This window comes from Pomacea canaliculata, linkage group LG9 (assembly GCF_003073045.1).
Source record: "Pomacea canaliculata isolate SZHN2017 linkage group LG9, ASM307304v1, whole genome shotgun sequence".
NCBI classification, from domain to species: Eukaryota; Metazoa; Mollusca; class Gastropoda; order Architaenioglossa; family Ampullariidae; genus Pomacea; species Pomacea canaliculata.
In genome coordinates this window covers 6,131,828-6,151,731 of record NC_037598.1, presented here as the reverse complement: position 1 = coordinate 6,151,731, position 19,904 = coordinate 6,131,828, and the positions used below count along the sequence as shown (strand labels likewise).

The 19,904-nt window shown below is 38.4% G+C and overlaps 1 protein-coding gene across 3 annotated transcripts in view; it reads left to right on the top strand.

Moving 5' to 3' along the window:
• The window catches only part of LOC112571939 (inosine-5'-monophosphate dehydrogenase 1b-like), a 32,514-nt gene extending 14,757 nt beyond the window's left edge, over nucleotides 1-17,757 (top strand). For 2 of the 3 annotated variants that reach the window (XM_025251355.1, XM_025251359.1), the window contains exons 2-16: nucleotides 7,748-7,846; nucleotides 8,806-8,854; nucleotides 9,781-9,882; nucleotides 10,117-10,191; nucleotides 10,738-10,944; nucleotides 11,410-11,497; nucleotides 12,511-12,613; nucleotides 13,066-13,162; nucleotides 13,622-13,712; nucleotides 14,160-14,255; nucleotides 14,450-14,593; nucleotides 14,786-14,930; nucleotides 15,214-15,357; nucleotides 15,553-15,636; nucleotides 16,009-17,757. In XM_025251355.1, the coding sequence (XP_025107140.1) occupies nucleotides 7,748-7,846; nucleotides 8,806-8,854; nucleotides 9,781-9,882; nucleotides 10,117-10,191; nucleotides 10,738-10,944; nucleotides 11,410-11,497; nucleotides 12,511-12,613; nucleotides 13,066-13,162; nucleotides 13,622-13,712; nucleotides 14,160-14,255; nucleotides 14,450-14,593; nucleotides 14,786-14,930; nucleotides 15,214-15,357; nucleotides 15,553-15,636; nucleotides 16,009-16,030 (1,546 nt within the window). In that variant the 3' untranslated portion in view covers nucleotides 16,031-17,757. Of the gene's footprint in view, nucleotides 1-201; nucleotides 377-7,747; nucleotides 7,847-8,805; nucleotides 8,855-9,780; nucleotides 9,883-10,116; nucleotides 10,192-10,737; nucleotides 10,945-11,409; nucleotides 11,498-12,510; nucleotides 12,614-13,065; nucleotides 13,163-13,621; nucleotides 13,713-14,159; nucleotides 14,256-14,449; nucleotides 14,594-14,785; nucleotides 14,931-15,213; nucleotides 15,358-15,552; nucleotides 15,637-16,008 lie in introns of those variants that run through there. The other variant, XM_025251356.1, reaches the window with a different exon arrangement.
• The last annotated feature ends 2,147 nt before the right edge of the window (nucleotides 17,758-19,904 follow it).

Below are 19,904 nucleotides of genomic sequence, written 5' to 3'. Positions count from 1 at the left end.
GTTTTCAAACGCACTTTTACTGGAGTCAGGATACTTTATCGCCCTCGATCTCGCCTAGCGCCGTGTTGCTGAAGCTCTTGTGTACTCGAGACTTTCCATCACCGGGTGTTACTTACCTTATTAACATGTCGTAGAATTAACCTGCCTCGGCTACTCCATGTCACTGCTGCTGCTGCTTGCTTTTTGGATCGCCGACAGCAGGTGGCTGCGTGTGGCATGCAGGGTGGCTGCGAGAGGGCGCGGTGTGTGTGTACCCGGGTATATAAAGCGCGCTGCCTCGTTACGTGATGTCATAACGCTGCCTCTCGCTGATAACATCCACCCGATGTCTCGGCATTGTTGCCATGATTCGTTTACTGTCTTCTGAAACTGATCGGTGAGTATGGCTATCTCCGCGCTCATATTGGCAGTTATACTTTTAGTTTCGTTTTCAAAAATACTTTCTTGATTTGTTTTTGTTTTGTTTTTTTTAATTGCAGAGCCGGCTGCTTGACTATGATGCAGCCTTAGATGCTTGTTCGGCGTTAAGCATCAATTCCCCCCCCCCCCCACACACACACACACACACTACCTTCCTCCTTTCTAAACAGTTGTTAAATTTTCGTGTGACTCTTTTCCGTTGAATTTTAATTCCTTCTTCACTCACTGTACATCATGTTTTGATTCCGTTTGCGTGGCGGCAACTGCCCAGTTCGCTATCACATGACTTGCGGATGAATCAATAATAGCGGCGAGTTTGTTGTTGTTGTTGTTGTTTTATTTATTTATTTTTTAGTTGTCCTTCTTGCCTGCCGCTCGTTTCTTGGCGGAGACGTTGCTGGCGACGACGAACGTAGTTGCTGCTGTCGGCCCGCCATCTGGACGATATCTGTTCGCTGCCGAAGGACATGATTGTGAAGTCGGGGGAATCTTGAGAGGAAGTGGAAATGTTTCTGTAAAATAAATTATTTCTCAGTTCGGTCTTCTCCTTCTCTCGTTTTCTTCGTCTTCTCTTCCGCAGTGAAGTCCAGTGGCGTAACGGCTAGACGCCTGTAACCAGTTCAGTGAGGGTCGACTGTCCTGGGTTCGCATCTTGTCTCGAACACGATGTTCTTTCTCTGCACGTGGCGCCTGTTTACAATACCTGTTGGCTGGCTGAATGTAGAATGCTAGTTCCCCTACCACCATTCTTTCTCTTCTTTTCCTTTTTTCCTCCTTCTTTTATAGTGTCCTCTTCCTCTTCTACCTCATGTCATCTTGCGTCCTCTTCCTCTTCTAATTCTTCTCTTTCACGCCAGTCTTCCTACTCTTCTCGCTAACACTGTTTTTGTTCCTCATTTTTCAAAAGTTTTATTTCATGTCACAGTATATTACAAATAGCAATAAGATAGAAATAAGAAAACACACACACACATACAACCTCTTTTTTTTCATTACACACTCTCTCTCTCTTTGGATATGCTTCACCCCCTGGTTAAAGAAAATTTCCCAAATTTAAAAGAGAAAATGTGTAGTACGTTCAAACAAGAGGTTTCTGTACGTTTACGCCGTTGATCAAATCAAAGGTTGTCAATTCAATATTACTAAGAGCAATGTATCTTTTAACTTTCAGTTGTCTGTACAATTCTTTTATGAATACAGACATATAGTACTTGTACTGAATGTGTCATCATTATTATTATAATACGGTTCATTACTTTGTCAACAAAACAAAAATAAAATGAGTATAGTGGTAAAATTTAGAACAACTACGTTTGCATTTATCAGTATTTTCTAAAACACTCCAAAACTCTTGAACGTAAGTACATATTAAAATAGAAGTTTAATAGTTTCATTTTCTTGTATACAGAAAGTATACTAATGATTACTTAAAATTTTCATTACGTTTATAATATTTGTAGCTAATACGCTATGAGCATGTCTGTATTTAATTTCTTTGATTTAGCTGATTCTATGAAATAGTCTTTTAAAATTTAAGTCCCTCTGCTGCTTTTTATTTCACTTATGACAACAATTTAGTTCGTGTTCGTTTGAATTTATTATATTACACTAAACATTTGAATCTCTTCTTTGGAAAAAATGTAAGCGTTAAAGAAACTGCAATTCGATTTTTGTATATTCTTTTGCTTTAAATACGTTTTCACTGATTCAACACAACTCATAAATTCTAAAAAGCTGGTAAAGTTGTTTAAAATAATTGTATGCTTGAATGTAAAGAATCTGCGCTTTTTATTAAGTCTCCAATGCGAAATATATTTTTTATCATCCAGTCTTTATACAGAAAACTCTTTCCAGCCAGATTGTTTCTGTTTTATCATAATTAATAGTTAGTCCTGGAGTTTTACTCAATTTATCTACTATACCAACTATTTCTTCTTTGAACGAAATTAAATAGCCCTTTAAAAAGATTGTATCATCAGAAAATTACGAAATTCTATGAACCACATTATGTATTCAATCCAAGCTATATGTGTATCATTATTCCAGGAATTTCTGCACAGAGAATGAATAGGTAAGGTGATACGATATCCCCCTGCCGACATTCTCTGCTCATAGGAAATCATGAAGTAACTTTACCTTTTGCTTAGACTGCTGATTTAATGTTTGAATAAAACATTTTAATCCATTGAAGTACATCTGGTCCAAATCCAAATGCTTTTAACATTTTATGCATACATTTCCTTTCAAGTGAATCGAACGCTTTTTCAAATTCAAGAGATGATAATAAACCTGGCTTTATTTATATTAACATTTAAGAAATCTTAATACATACCATATCGTAAAATTACTATTATCACCTATGTACCTGTTTGTTGTTGTGTTTTGTTTTTTTTTTTTTTATAAAAGCCTGTCTGATCAGGATTGTTTCTCATTAACTTTTAACCTTCTATCTCATGTCTGGATTGACATGGAAGTGATTCCTGGGTTAATGAAATGTTGGAACTGCTTCTCCGTACGTAAATTTATCCGTGGGAGGGAGTAAACGGGTGTGCGTGGTAGGTTGAGGAAATAACTCAAACTCTCATGCAACCACCACTGTGGACTGTGTATCAGCATCTTCAAGTGTTTACTGGTTACAGTGAGCGTCTTCAGATGTTGTCTGGTACAGTTAGGAGACGCTAGCCTTAATGCCCTGATGAACGAGGGACTCTTAATGGAAACTAGATCATGCGCACCCGAATCTCAGACGTATTCACTCTTACCCTTCTCCTTGTCCTACCACCCTTCACTCTCCAAAAAAAGTTCGAGGGGTATGCGAGTGTTTCTTATTTTACGCTGAACCAGCGACTAAGGCTGTCTCACGGAGAAGCAGTCGGCCGTGATAACAAGTGTCACATGCAGAGAAAGAGCAGCGTGCGAAGGCGGAATGTGAACACAGGATAAAGAAGCTCCGGGTTGAGTGATTTTGAATCGAAAACTTTCGAATCTAGGTAACTGTTAGGCCTGTGTGCGTTGCAAAGCTTGTGAACTGTGAATTTCGTATCTGAAGATATAGCCTTCTATATCCGATAAAGTAAAGGAATGCTTATATATAATGTGTATATAGCGATAAGTTTGAGATTCAGTGCATCGCTAAGGGAGGGCAGTGCCATCAGTTTTTACCTTTGTTGTTCTGGAGGTGGAGGTTGGGGGAGGGGTAGTGGTGTACCCTCACAGCCCTACCCCCTCCCCCAATATTGTCATGCTTAACGGTTCTTGACCATTCTTTTGGATTTGTCGACATTCAGGGAAGGTCTAGTCCTCGTGTTGTAACTGTCCTGGAAGTGGAACAAACAATGGACATGAATCAGCATGGTTGATGAGTGCAAAGGAAATATCGATACTGTGAGGAATTCTGTGAGTATGCGAGATTGTGGCGATGAGAGAAAAGTGCAGTCCAAGCGTCTCCATACTGCTACTTGGTCGCTGCCTTTCGCTTGGCAACAAGAAGGGTTAAATGCTGCTCTGGGGTGAGGCCAATATTCTTGTCACCTTGCCAGTCAGAGGCGGTTGCCATGTCAACACAGTTCACGCAAGCACTTGTAGATGGGACTCTGAAGATCGATAAGATGATCATTCGCCGAAGCTCTGGCTTATGAGACTTATCTCCACTCTAAGCTTCCCCAGTCCCACCAGGATAAAGATTGTTTTTTTTTTTAATTTGGCCGAGAAAAATGTGAGAATGAAGTCATTTGCATTGTCCTAATGTTCAATCATAATTTGAAATCCATTCTGCAATCTTTCTTCTAATCGTCATGACTAACAAATATAAACTACGAAAATAAGGCGTAAACAATGAAATGGGAATGGCATATGACTGACAACATCAATTCGTGGCAGTGGTGTGTACATGGGTTCATACACGATGGCCGGCATTGTTCTGCTCATCCACTCTCTGTTCCTCAAGCTGCTGCGTAGATTTTTATTTTGTCGGTGAACGCATCTTGTCTGGGGCCAGGGTGGACAGCACTATCTAGGACAGATGTTGTTTACATCCACACAGGAGCTAATCATGAACTAGATTGAAGTTTATAATTAGGCTTATGAGCTAGTTATGTAACTGTTCATGGACAACCTCTCTCTTGTATTTTATCCTTTCAACTGTTGAACATCAATTTGTCTTGTATTTATAGGAATCATATTCTTGTGACGATATGGTATTTGTTTATAGTTCTGTGCCTGTCCACAGTGCGAAAAGTGGTCAGCTACTTGGATTTCTCGGTCATTGTGCCGATAACAACCTCGCCGAAACGGTGTCTGTAATAAGGAGTGGCTTGTTTGTCAAGTATGTGTCTGCACACAATAAAAACATTGTTAGGACATGCTCAGGGGAAGGGTGCGGGGTGGAGTGGTTGATATACTCGATCGTTATCTGAACTCTTTTCACCGGTAGCAAATCCGTTTTGGTTCCAACAGCATCTACTTACAAATTCCACCTCACATGAGTGTTACGCATCGCAGCTACACTTAAGCCTTCCTTTCTTTTTTTTTTTTCTTCTTTTTCAACCGATAGGATTTTATGAACGTGTAAGTTTAGAATGTAGACAAGTGCTCAGCGTGAACTGCAAGGGCTAGAAGAAAAATACTTTATGGCGATGAGAAAATAAATCTTTGTATTAGCAGCAGTAAAGTGGGGACAGCACTGGCTTACTGTACCTTGTTGTTGATACTGTAGGCAAGGAGAGAGAGAAAGGGGTGGGTAAGTACAAGTCTACCCAAGTACCCTTCCTCTCCCCCATAAGAGTGACATCATCACATCTGACACTGGCTCGAGAAAGTCAAGGTCGAGAGAATTAGAGAAACTGTTATTTACTATATGCTATGTATGTGTTTTGGAGTGTGTGTGTGTGTGCGAGCGCGCGTGTGTGTGAGTGTGTGTGTGTTTCGGTATCTACGGTGAATCTGAAATGTGTCGGTAGTGTCTAGACTCTAGAGTATGTGAAAAACAAAGAGGGTGGGAGAGAGAGAGAAAGCTAGAAAGAGAGATTCTGTGTGTGTGCTTTCGAAAGTGGGAAATCTGCATTAAAATCTTTATAGCTCGAAGTTGTTATACACGCTGCAGTTAGATGATCACATAAACGGTTTAGTTGTGGATGTGAATGGATGAGGATCACCGCATGTAACATTGGTGTCATGCACCCTTTGACCCGTCTTTTAAATAGACTGAAAAGTTATTTTTAACTTTTGCAAATAACTCATTCCTGTAAAGTTTTTCGCTCGTTTACGTTCACCTCCGGACTTTTTCTCGCTCATTTAAACGGAAATGTGGCACCTAATATTAGAAATTTAATATTCCAGGCGACTCTTTTTTTAAAAAAATAAAAATAAAATAACGTTTACTTACGTATGAACACTTGCACACACACACACACATAGTTTCCCGCTGACTGACTGACATAAACTAGTATCGCACCATACTCTGTGCCAGTCATCAATCATCTGCCAGCTATGCGAGTTATTTCATAGTCAAACTCGTGCACATGTTATGTACTGCATGCGCCAATGTATATATATATTTTTTAAAACACAACATAATTTCATGCCAAACCTTTGCTCTTATTGTTTTTTTATTCAATGAGGACTATTCACAACCAGCTCATCTATAAACACAGCCTTGAAAATTTATTTATTTGGTATTTTAGGAAAGAAGTTTTAGGACACGGTGCATAGTTCAAATCTCATTCTTTAAGATCTGTCACGTCTGTATTTAATGTGTTGTCTTTTCTAGTTAAAAAGATCTTTATTGTCAAGGGTAGAGTACATTATATTTGAATTTTTTGCGGGGGTGGGGGTAAGGGTGGTTGGAGGCAGAGATTGTCTTGAGGTTGTGAAACTGCTGCAAAAAATATTTTAATTTGTTTTAAAGCCAAACAAACAAAATGCAAATTTTTCTTTGGCAGTTATTGATTAGCCACCTATCTATTTTTAGAGTAACCCACAATCTGTACTTTATGTTTAGGGTGCGAATATACGATTTCTAATTTAGTTTTATTTACGACATAACTGTTATGCAAGGTTAGCAAATTTTGAACTGAGATATTCCGCTACAATATGTTTAAGTTCTGTTAATATAGCACCCTTTCATTACCGGCTCCTGCACTCTACCAGACAAGCAAAGAAGATTAAAGCATACTAAGGGTTGAACAATTATTTGTTACATGCCATCGTGTCCAAAGATGACAATCTTGGTTTTGTTCACATTAACTATCAGTTACAGCAGTAGAGCAACAGCACAGTCTGCAGGCTCGAAGGCCAGTGCATAGGAGTTTGTTGTCAGCAGATGGCGTGGAAACATCAGCCAAAAAAAAAAAAATTGTTTTCACTGTACCAGAAAACAATCGAGTGCCAGTGTTTTGCAGGAGGCGTTTTCTGAGTATATGTACGCAGTAAACATATGGTCTATAACTTCAAGGTGCCTTGAATGGTTGTGATCTTCTTACAGCTGATAAGTGAGCTTTCATGATACAATTGTTTAGAGAAAGGAGGATCGAGATTTCGAAACTAATGTTGTAATGAAGTAAAAAATTGTGGAATAGACAACTGTTGAACAAACATCTAAGAGTGGACAGGCTTGCTTAGTCAGCAGATTCTTCCAAAGCTGCAAGGATATTGGAAATGCCAAGGCAAAAGAACAAAAAACAAACAAACAAAACAACAACAACAGAATAGTACCGTGCTGACGGAATGACGACGATGAAGACGATATATAAAATTATATGCGGTTGTTGGCCATCAATCTAGCTCAATCTGTGCAGTAAATTAAGCTGTGTCCTGCATGGGGGACTTTCTAGCGTCACCATATTCCATCCGTAAGATTTTTAGCATGCACACACTGAGAAATACATAACACCAACCACCTAGTCATGTGTAGAAAAATAAAACTAAAAAAAAAATGTTCTGCGCGTTTTCGGGATTACGTGGCGTCTGCTACGATTAAGATCGCGTCGATGCAGAGATAAGTCGGCAGTCGCACTAGCTTAAAGTTTGCGGCCGATGTACTCGCTAATAGAACTTGTTAACAGAATTGCAGAAACATAAGAAGACTATAATGTTCTAAGATTAAAATAAATAAAGTCTGCTAATGAGTGATTACATACCGCCAAAACTATTTGCCAATCAAAACCGCTCTTACATCCACCAATCGAGACAAGTTTTACGTTTCTGATAACGCATTGGTCGGCGGTCGCTGCTCATCATCGTGGAAGCTTCCCACGTGAATGAGCGCTCGTCTCATGCAAGTCGCCAGACTTCGCAAAAAGTGTTGTTGATACAGGTTTATCTGTTCTAGTATGGCCGATTATCTTATCACTGGAGGCACTGGCTACGTACCTGAAGACGGCATGACTGGAGCACAGCTGTTCGCCACTGGCGGAGGCATGACGTACAAGTGAGTGGCACTTGGTCGAATTTTCGTAGCGAAAATATTTTGTCCAAACCCAATTAAAGCGCCACTTCGCTTTCGTCTTTTCAGTCATAATTAAAGTTACTCGTTTGATGTTAATAAGAAGTTTATTCATCAAACTTGCGGAACTCACTTTGAAAGCTGTTTTTCCCTAGAAAACAAAGATGTTTACTTGAAATTTGTGCAACATGCTTGCAAACACGTGGTGCTTTGCTTGTCCAGTGAACCCATTCGTGTAGCTGTTAGTAGAGATCGTTGGAGTGCCCGCAACTGCTGATGTTGATAGTCAATAATGGTTAACTGTGCTGTCGGAATGATATACTAAGATTGTTTTAAATGAGCTAGAGGTATCATGAACTGGTTGATCGAGCGACAGCCGCTGAAGCTTGGTAGGGGAGACCACTGCTTCGTATAAAAATAGAAGTAACGGCAGTAAACAATACTGGAATCCTTGACAACCCCATCCTTGATCCTCGACTCGAACCGAACTTCCAAATCCTGATCTAAACCTCAATGCTTCCTCCTGAGAGAAATTACACCGTCACCCTGGAATTTAAACTGTCAAAATAATGAAAAAGTGAAACTTCTTAGACTTTAAGTTCAACTTGATGCTACACTATAAGACGTATTTACTAATCAAAGCACCACATGATTTTGACATAGTGCATTGTTGTAAATTTTCACCTAAATCCTAGGACACATAATTCTGTAAGTGTCACTGGCATCCGCTCCAATAAATTGTCAAGCAATAAACCATATTAGTGCATATAGTTTGTCATTAGAAGGATGGGAGGGGGGACCAATTTAGCTCAATAATTGTGACAGGACTTAAATACTACCCATTAATATCTCCAAAGCCAAACATGTGTTAGGAATGTGTCATCAGGATTAGGGGAGAGCCCAGGCTTTTACGAATTTAACACAATCTTTATTATTTGTTTCAGTGATTTCCTCATATTACCTGGTTTCATAGACTTCACTCCAGATGAAGTGGTGAGTTAGCTAACCCACAGTTTCGACAGTGACAACTTTATTAGTCCTAGTCGATAATTTAAAAATGAGACAGGTGCTTAGTTACAATATATAAAGTTCTAGTTTAAAAAAAAAGTTTGTTACAAGATGAAAAATATGAGCAAGTGACACGATCTAAAAGGGGCAAACAATTATACAGCTAGACAGGGCTTCTGCTAGGGCTAAATTCTTTGGGGTCCCAGGGACCCCTTCTTCAGATTTTTAAGGGGTCCCTGTTCTTCGCCCAACTTTGGAGGGGACCCCATTGACGAAAATTGAAGGGGTCCTCCGAACTTTTAATGCGTATTGTACGCAATTTTTTGCGTAAGCAGAAGCCCTGGCTAGACCATTAATATGCTCACCTACAGCACACAATACACACCTCTGACAATTCATCTGTGAGTGAGCAGCTGGACTGCAAATGGTACAAATGATTTAAGGTGCCTATTGCTTCTACATACCGGCATAGCATAACATTTACCTTAATACCACAAATTCTTCCTTTAGTACATGTTAAGGTATTGACAAAATGCGGGAAGTTTTCCTGACTATTTGTTGATCACAGAAAGAAGCTAAATCCCTCTAACAGAATTATCTTAGAACAAGTGTGGACAATACTATTTATACTATTCCTGTCATGGACAGACAGACAGAAAGTCTTGATTTAGTGATGCACCACAGTAACTGGCATTCCTGAAAGAGAACGTAATTATAGACCATATTCATATGAACTTTATATACAGATATTTACACGTTAAAGAAAAAGCATTTTGTTTTACACAAATTAAAATTTGTCCTATGCAGTTGTGTGCATATTAAAATGACATGTGCAGATCTGCAAAGGGGTGATAGTATAGTCTACATGTATTTGAATTGTTTTTAAAAACGTGTAACATTGGTTTCTGCAGGATCTGACATCAGCATTGACTAAGAAGATCACATTAAAGGCTCCGCTTGTTTCCTCTCCAATGGACACTGTCACAGAATCTAAGATGGCAATTGCTATGGCAGTATGTATGAGTGATCATTTCTACCTTTTTCATCTATGCCCATATTTTACTATGTCTTTCAAACCAGCACACATAAAAATATTTAAGGGCATCAAAATATTTACCTTTTTAACTGCTCTGGCAGTAAAACAAGGCAAATAGTTCTAATGTATCATTTTTGCTTGTCCTGTATTTATAATTATAAAACGGTCTCATTGAGTTTAATTTATTTGTACTGTATTTAAAATATTTCAGTTATGTGGAGGAGTAGGTGTCATTCATCATAACTGCACACCAGAGTTCCAGGCAAATGAAGTACGACGTGTGAAGGTGAAACTATTATGTGCTTTGCTATCAGCTTTGCTTTTTTTTTTGTACTTTAACACATGGGTCTTACTGTGACTATATATATATTTGTGTGTGATCTTTGGTCATGGAATGCGCAGTCAATAGCTTGGATCCAGTAAGTGAACTTTTTTTGCTTGTTAATTTTTGAAATTTATTGGCCTCTATATATTAAAATGACATACAGGGTAGGCTATAAACAATCTGTTGTTATGGGGGCAGATTAAAGTGTTCAGGGTGAAATAGTACAGAAGGTTTTTGAGGGGTTAGAACAACACAAAACCACTGAGTAAAATGCAGTGTTTGTAGAATTTTTTCATAACAAATCAGCTTTTGAGAGGACTCTGGCAATGACTGTCATTTCATGACAGGTTTTAGATGAATAGGCAGAGAACTCATCATCAACCTATATGTGGTTTTGGGTTTTTTGTGTGCTTTTTATTTTCCTTTTGTAGCTTTATTTTATTAATTATGCACATTGTGCCAATATGTCTATCAGTCTAGTCTAACAGCCTTTATTTTGGGTTTCAGAAATATGAACAAGGCTTCATTTTGGACCCTGTTGTAATGTCGCCTACACATACTGTGGCAGATGTCTTGGATGCAAAGAAAAGATTTGGTTTCTCAGGCATTCCAGTCACAGAGAATGGTCACATGGGAGAGAAACTTGTTGGACTTGTGACCCAGCGTGATGTTGACTTCCTCGTCCAGGAGCAGTACAATACACCACTTTCTGAGGTTTGTTTGCTTTGATTCTTGCTGTGTACAAGATCTAGCTGCATGCTGTCCTAAAATTTAAGTTAAAATTTGTGCCAGGTTGAAAGTGCTTTCATACTTAAATACAGCTCAGTTTCTTGTTCATCTACTTAACTAAACATATTTGACTGAACGGTAAAACGATAAGCTAGTGCACCATTTGACACCACATATGGTCTAAAGATAGTTTCAGTTCTTGATGACCAAATGATAAGGAAATAGTTACTGTCCTGACCTCTACGAGATTCCTAAGATTATTGAATAGTTGAGGTTCTAAAATATGAGGAACATTTTGTTACAACAAGAATTGCTTCTCATGACTTCCAGAAACACATATATTAATACAAAGCACCAAAATTTCTATGTCACTCCACAAATTTGAAATTTCTTGTGTACAAAAGTTCACGTTTTATGGGATACTCACATTATCAATCTCTGTTGTTCCAGGTTATGACACCATTTAAAGATCTCAATGTGGCCCCACATGGTGTAACTCTGAAGGAAGCTAATGGCATTCTCCAAAAAAGCAAGAAAGGCATGTATGGTTTCTGCTACACTATCATACTTGATTCTTAATTTTATTATTAATATTAATTCACTGCATAGCTGCATTCACATTTTTTTCTTTTCTTTTATCCCTTGGCACTAGCTGACCACCAGTTGTGCTGGTCTGCCAGTACTGATGGGTAGAATTAGACCAGGAGTGCCCAACATATGGCCCGCTCATTTTAATCAGACAACATAATTTCATTTTTAATGTCATAATTCTGGCAAAACTACCATGTTCTGGTTCACGAGATTTTTATATCGTGTCCAGTGCGGCCCTTAAGCAATAAAAGGTTGGGCACTACTGGGTTAGACACAGCAAATGACAAAAGCTTGCCTCTTAGCCCTGTCTGTAGTGGGGGTGAGAAAATCTTCCATGGAATGGCCAGTCTGTTTTCCTGTGAGGGTTTTTTTTTTTTTTTTTTTTTTTTTTCTGTCTACCTAAGTGTTAACTTTGATGCCTTGAAGAACAGAATGAGAGTTATTTTGTGTTGTGTGGCTAAAGCAGACCTTTTTGTGTTGCTGGAAAGAGTATTGTTGGGCCTTACATTCCATATAGAAATTTTGAAGCATTTTACTCGGGCCTGAATGCCTGATTTTTCTGCCTGAACAATCGAAGCCCATGTCTCATACCTGTAGAACAGGATGTAACTGATTGACAGTCACTCCATGGTAGCAAACTTGATGGCATTGCTGCACCAAATCCTGTTTAGCCTGACCATGCTGCTGTCACTTTAACAGTCTTGATGAGAACTTATGCCATGCAGTGCCATCTTTAGGAAGGCATGTGCGTGTATATGTATATTTCAAAATGTGCACCTGCCTATGATTTGAGAGTTGTTTTTCTAAATAGCTGATGGTAAAATTCAGTGAACATATAGTATTTACAAGAAGCAGGTCTCTATAAGTTTTTATAGCCTGACGCATTCTGGGGTGGCAGTAATGTCAGACTGGCATCAATGCTTCTGCAAGTATTCACTCTATGCTCTGTTTTGCTTTCAGGAAAACTTCCAATTGTCAACGATAAGGGAGAGCTAGTTGCCCTTATTGCTCGCACAGACACCAAGAAGAACAGGGAGTTTCCATTGGCTTCCAAGGATGAGAGGTAAGACTATACATATAGGCAGACATATTGTGTAGTTAGAGGGGAGTCATCACGTTGCACATTCTATTTCTTGGTGGGGAGGAAACTAAGCTTTCCACTCAAAAGCAAAACATAAACACCCCTTTAGAGCTTACCACATACATCCATATGTGTATTTTAGCGATCATGTTCTGCTTGTTTAGTGGGTTTATTGCTGTAAAATGCAGTTTGGTGTTGTATATGCTTACATAATACAGCAAACAGAAACTCCATTTATGAATAAAGCAGTTATCAAAATAAATGACTAGGTTTTGCTTAAAATAAATGATTGTGGGGCTGGCTTATCGGTGATTCAGTAAGTTTTTTTTTAAGCTAGATCACTGAATCAGCTAGGCTAGTTTTTAGTATTGTTCTTTATGAAATTCTTTTTTGTGCTTTTCTGATTATGCTCTTTGCATTTGTGTTCTCAACAGGAAGCAACTGTTAGTGGGAGCAGCAGTTAGTACCCATGAGGAGGATAGAAAGCGTGTGGAGTTACTGGTTCAGGCTGGGGTTGACTTTCTAGTTTTGGTATGTTTTCTTTTTCCATATATACACATTATGTACAGTGAGAAAGATGCATTTGCAGGTTTTGTTGCTTTGCTCATTCTTCATTTGTTCTCTTGCTTATGTCAAAAAGAGCTAGGGTTGCATCTCTCAGGCAGTCCTGTGGTGCACGGGTTAGTGTCTGTCACTAATACAGTGAGGATTAACTGTCCTGAGTTCAGATCTTGTCTTGGTCATGCTGTTCTTTCTCTACATGTGGCATCTGTTTACAGGGCTGGCTGTTTTGCTGTGATATATCCTTAGTTGCTGGCTTGGCATAAAACACCAATCCCCCTGCACCTCTCAGTCTTGGGAATTCATGAATAAGAGCTTTCAAAGTCTAAGGTCTTTGTAGCAATAGTTTGAATGTTATTTGAGACACATTTATGGCATTAGAAAAATTTATTGCCTTTTTGGATTGTGTATTTTGTTTTCTTTGACCAGGATTCATCGCAAGGCAACTCCATTTACCAAATAAACATGATTCGTTGGATAAAGCTTAATTTTCCTGACATGCAAGTCATCGCTGGCAATGGTAAGAATCATTCATGTTAACCCTCTCTATAATCCCGTGTTCTTGGTTTTCACAGGGCTGAGTAATTAGAAAGTACTGCTTTAAGCTGAAATAATGCCAGTATGAACACTGTAGAGTTTTGTGGGGGATTTTTTCTTTTTTGAAGGGAGACAATCTTGTTGTTGTTAAGGTTCTCTGGACAGTGTAAAAGTCAGGAATCCTTGTAACAGCAGTTTCTTGTACTAAAGATAATAGTGATTCATCCACTTGATGATTTGTTTGAGAAAAATGTGACACATCCATCATCTTAAAAATATAAAGCTTAAATGTCCTCTGATGGAAATTTGTACATTTTCTTAATACTTTCACCAACTTCAACTTTTGCGGTAGTTTTCACTGTGAATGTGACTAGTGCATCAATGATTGATGGTTTGTTTTGGGGTTTTTTTTTTTTTCTGTTTGGTACAGTCGTAACTGCTGCACAAGCCAAAAATCTGATCGATGCTGGAGCTGACAGCTTGCGTGTTGGTATGGGCAGCGGCTCCATTTGCATCACTCAAGAAGGTACATAATAGTGTGAGAAAAAAAGTATGTTTCTGCAGACATTTTTCTTCTTGTTCATGTTGTTATAGCATTTACAAAGCACTAGAGTTGATACAATTGAACCCACTTTGATGTTTGTAAGGCGGTATGGGGTTTTGTTGTTTGTTTGTTTTGTTTTTGTTGCTACAAGATTTACAGTGCTTGGAATGTTTCAGTGATGGCAGTTGGACGACCTCAGGCAACAGCTGTCTATAAGGTTGCCGAATATGCTCGTCGCTTTAGTGTGCCTGTGATAGCAGATGGTGGGATATCCTCTGTTGGCCACATCATGAAAGCCTTGGCTTTAGGTGCCTCAACAGGTGTGTAGTTTAAGTTAAAGTTTTTGTCATGGTAAAAGTTTCACAGAGTAATTATTTGTTCCTCATGGGTATTTGCTGTCTAGATGTCTCAACAATGTGGTTGTCACCCTATGAAAGCCACATTGTTACATTTTTTAAAAAAAAAACCCTAATAAGTTGTCAGTTAAACTGAGTGAATTTTTTTTTCATAAGTCATGATGGGCTCCATGTTAGCTGGCACATCAGAGGCACCAGGAGAATATTTTTTTGCTGATGGTGTGCGACTCAAGAAATATCGTGGCATGGGCTCTCTGGATGCCATGGAGGTGCATAAAGCAAGTCAGGCTCGCTATTACAGGTATTTTCTTTTTTGAGGTGATATCTTATACAATTCACATCAAAGTCTTCCATTGTCATGTCTTTATTGGTCTACTATTTGGTCTGAAAAGATTTTATTGACCATAGCCAAGTGTGGCACGTTAAATTATATCAGGTCAATTTTCTTTTGTTAATTCCTTTCAGTTTCATTTAATTGTTTTTTATGATTAATCATCAATAAAAAATGTGTTACAATAATTTATATATATTGCAAACAAATGTCTGTGTCTATTGAACAGTGCTTCTAACCAACTATGTTTTAGTGAGAGTGACAAGGTCAAAGTTGCCCAAGGAGTATCTGGAAACATTGTGGACAAAGGGTCTATTCACAAGTTTGTGCCATATCTCATTTCTGGTATCCGCCATGGTTGTCAAGACATTGGCGCAAGGAGTCTTTCACTCCTCAGGTTGGTTTAATGCGGGCCTTAGCAGATTAGTGATGGATTTCTTGAATCCTTTGTACTTCAAAGCTTTCATAGTCGTTCAGTGCTTTGACAGAATGAAATCACATTTTGTGAAATTCCATATTCCGGGATGTAGTTGGTACATTTCATGTGCAAACCATGCAATATACAGAAATGCATGAAACTTTTTTGTTTCAGGTCGATGATGTATTCAGGTGAACTGAAACTTGAAAAAAGAACCACCTCTGCACAGATTGAGGGAGGTGTACATGGACTTCATTCGTAAGTGTCAGAGATTAAAATGTAAATATATTAACCTTAAGGTCTTTTTTTTCCCCCCAAGAGGTAGCACTTCTAAACCTGTTAATTCTGTACCTTGATTGTTCCCTATTCTCCTGACAGCTCACATTGGTTAATCAAGGTCCTATGTCAGCCAATAGATTGCCTCAGTAAATGGTGTTTGGCTTGCTACACCCTTGAGTCTTTCTCACCTAATGAAGTTGTATTAACTACACACATCTACAGTCATAACTGACCATTTAGTATGAAGTGTGACCTTCCTGTTTTGCTTGTTCAAGCATTAACTTTCTGGACCTGGACTATTTACTTCATTGGCTACTGTCTGAATTACAGAAAGACTGGTTTTACTTGCAGGTACGAAAAACGACTGTACTGAGAGAGTACTGTGATCACTGGTGGTATTCATCTTTCCAGCAAAGGCAATAAAAAGACACTAGACTTCGTGCAATTCGGGAGAACTTTGTGGCATTTAAAATTGTTTTTCTTTGGATAATGTTTTTAGTGTGAAAAAGGAGGAAAGGTGCAATCTCTATATGTTTGGTTTCGCAAAAACACTATTTGCTTAGAGCCCTTGGGTCATTCAAATGACATCAAATGAACTCATTAAAGAAGAGTTTTCATGAGCTAGCACAATTCCTTTCTGAACAGGGTGACTGAATAGCATTTTTAGATGATAGCACAGTTTTTTTGCCAGAGACAGGGGCTCTGCAAACCGATTTTTTGTTTTCTAAAATATAAAAAAAAATTATTTGAATGTACATCTGGCTTTATTATGATATACTCATGAGCTGGTTCAGTTGTTCAGAGCTGGATATCTGCTGAAATCTTGTTAAGGTGTGTAAAAGTTGACGTTGTTGCAGTTATTTGAAAGCAGGGTTTTCTGACAGAACAAACAACTAAAAGTACAGTGAGACCTCGATAAGTCGAACTCAAAGGGACCTGAAAAAAAATTTGACTTACAGAGTTTTCAAGTTAGGGAAAATGGTGTAATAGGTATTTGGCCAGGAACTAACAATTAATTCGATATAGGGAGGTTTTTGACTTAGGGAAGGTCAACTTATCGAGGTCCGACTGTATAAGATAAAAACTTTTCTGTAAAATTAAATAGCAGACATGATTTGTTTTTGGTAGAAACTAAAGGATAGGCAGATGTATGCCTTTTGTTGCTACATGCCTTTTTGTCTTAATGGTCAGCGATAAATTGAAACATAAATCTCATCTTACATTAAAGGTATTAAATATATACAACTGTCCACACCTTCATATGTGTGCAAGTTGTTATATTTTCATATTGTTTGCATCATGATAGTAATTAATTCATTATTATATCCGTAAATATGGTTCAAATGTCCCTTACATTTAAAAAATTTTTGTGATTTTGGCAGCACTTTTTTTTATATACAGTGGAGTTTAGTTGTGATAACTGATCTATTTATTGTATATTTGAGCTGGAATTCATTCCATCATTGCTGTATACTGCATTTTCTCTTAACTAGAGAAAAAAAAAAAGATGAAATACAAGTCTTCACTTGTAAATTTTACAAAAAACTAACACCTTTGATTATGCCATGTATGTTGTAATTGCCTTCATTAACCACCATTGCTCATTTTGGTTTTTATTTTCATTTTTAGTGTCATATGCTATGGTATCAACAACTGTACATTTTATAGAAAGAAAGATGATAAAGCATAATTTTTTTTTTCTTATTAAGGCGAGTAGTGGGTTGAGGACTAAATGAAGTGCATGCTGTTGGTGGTCTTCAGTACTCAATTTCATCATGCAATACTGTGATCTGAAAAGCACTTGAACAAGCACCATTAACAAAATGAAGTTACAAAAGTAAGAAACAGGTTTATAGCACAATTTTGGTCGAGGTTGTCTAGCATCTATTTTGAGGCACTACTTTATTATTTCTATATCATCATGAGTCAAATGTGATCAGCAGGTAGAATTTCCTACTTTTTTTATGAGAGAATGGACGCATGAGTGTGTACCTCGGTAAATATAGCAGATTTTATGACCTTTTAAAAAGTGCATAACTTGTGTAGGAAAACATGATGTATCTTTAGGAAATACAATAATACATGATTCCAAAAATGCCATTGACTTGCATTCTTATAGATGTTTGGGAGAGTGGTTTGCAATATTTCCTCGTTTGATTAGACCAGCAAATGTTAAAATGAGGATTATAACAAATGCTTGCCATCGGGTTGTAAAATCAGGATTTCTATTCATTTACTAGAAATTTGTCAGTGACCAAGATTAATTTTGGGCAGACCTGTGACTGGAACACTTCCTCTCTTCCCCATCCCATATAGTAGGTGCTTGCCATCAATGGATAAGGGGAGGTAAAGAGCGAAAGGCAATGTCTAAGCACCACCTACACACTATGAAACCCATTCACAGCTTCTAGGCTTGGGAATTCTTTACTTTTTACCTTTGACACAAATTAGAATCTTCGAATTTGTGGATCATCTAGAAAAAAAAGCGTTGGGTATTCATTCAGATTTTGGTAAGTAGGATTATGATCTGAGCTCTACCCAGTGATTTGAAAAAAAAACAACCCATAAATGTCGAAACTGCACTCTAGTAAACCTGTAAAATGAGAACAGTAGGGGGCACGTTAGAACACTGGCAGCACCCAGATGTCTCGCAACGTCCAGCCTGTGTCTGATGTAAAGGCTAGATATGAATACCAACTCTGATGGCGATAACTGATCGAACCACATAAAGTTTCAAAAGGGGTTGGGTAAGGGATTCTTCACGAAATGCATCTCTTTCCAGCGATATCCCAGTCGCCACTCTATTTTTTTCAATTGGTGTTATTTTCATGGCCAGTGATTGTTTCTGGACTTACTCCGGGGTCTATTGAGGAGTCTTGACTGCTATCATTAAAGCGTTTGGCTCATTTTCAAGGTGATGTCTTACAGTTTGCTTTTGAAGATTTTCTCTTTGTCCCTCCCCCACTCTGTTCCAGCCTGCTTTTTCATGATGTTTTCTTCTGGCCTTGCCTTCAGCACTGGCGATGTGCTGCTTCCTTCAGCTTTTATCGAAGGCCACATCCAGATACGACTATAGTGGTGTGTATCCCTCATTACTTTGGAAGCCTGGAGCAAGAAAAGGGCTGCAGTTATTTTCTGAATCTCTCTGTCAACTGACACGGCAGTTGTCTGTCCAAACTGTGATTTTGTCCACAGCAAAGCTGCATCGTGTATGTCGCCGTTGTTCCATACTCCTACATTAAACTTTGCTTTCTTTCTGGCGATGTTTTCTTGGCTAGGGTTGGTCTCAGCCTCCTCCCTCGGGTTTTCCTAATGTTTAGTTACTGTGCTGCAAAACAGCTGAACGCTCTTCCCTTCAATATCCGCCATCTCCATACCATCGAATCCTTTCAAGGTGCACTAAAAACACATCTGTTCCACGAGCATTACTCCTTACACCAATTAATATAGTTGTGATTATAGTCAATTGACTAGTCCGCCTGCGATCCTCTTCCTCTGCAGATGTATGAAACTCTCCTTCCTTACTATTTGTTCCTGATTCCTCTTTGTGTCTTCTATGTTTGTTTTTTTATTGTTTCCCCTTTGCGTTTTCTATATATGTCTTTACACATCATCGTTATGTTGTTTATTCCCCCCATAGTGCATGTGTTGTTTGTTTGTTCTTCTGTCCCTCTTATGTTGTCCGTGTCTCGTTCTTGTTCATAAGCGCTAAGAGCACGCTCCTTGGAAGTGTGAATATATGCGCTATATAAATTTTCTGTTTATTATTATTAGTATTATTGCTCATGATACTAAAGACTATTGCTATATATATAGCAGACTATTGCTATATATATAGCAGCAATTGTGTTGGAACTTCTGTGCGTGAATGACGTCAAATTAAAGGCATGAATGCGTATGTATGAGGTCAACAGATTTTGACGTCAGAGAGGGACATTTGTGTGGCGTAGAGACCAAAAGACGACCGGTAGAAAATCATTTGGAGCAACACAAGAACAATATTCTGATTCTGCTGTCCGATGGAAAATGAAGAAAAAAAAAAGAGTTTGATTAATTCAGTGAGACGAGCACAGAATTTTCTAGTTATGTGACAGCGCTCTTTCAAAAAGAAAATGTTCGTTCAGCAAAATCCCTCTGTGGAGGGGGCGAGTGATGAGATCTGTATTTGTGTGACGGTGCAGTTCGTTAAAATTTTGTTAAAGTGAACAGTGATCTTACTGTGTGTACTTGAGGGACATTGTACGGAC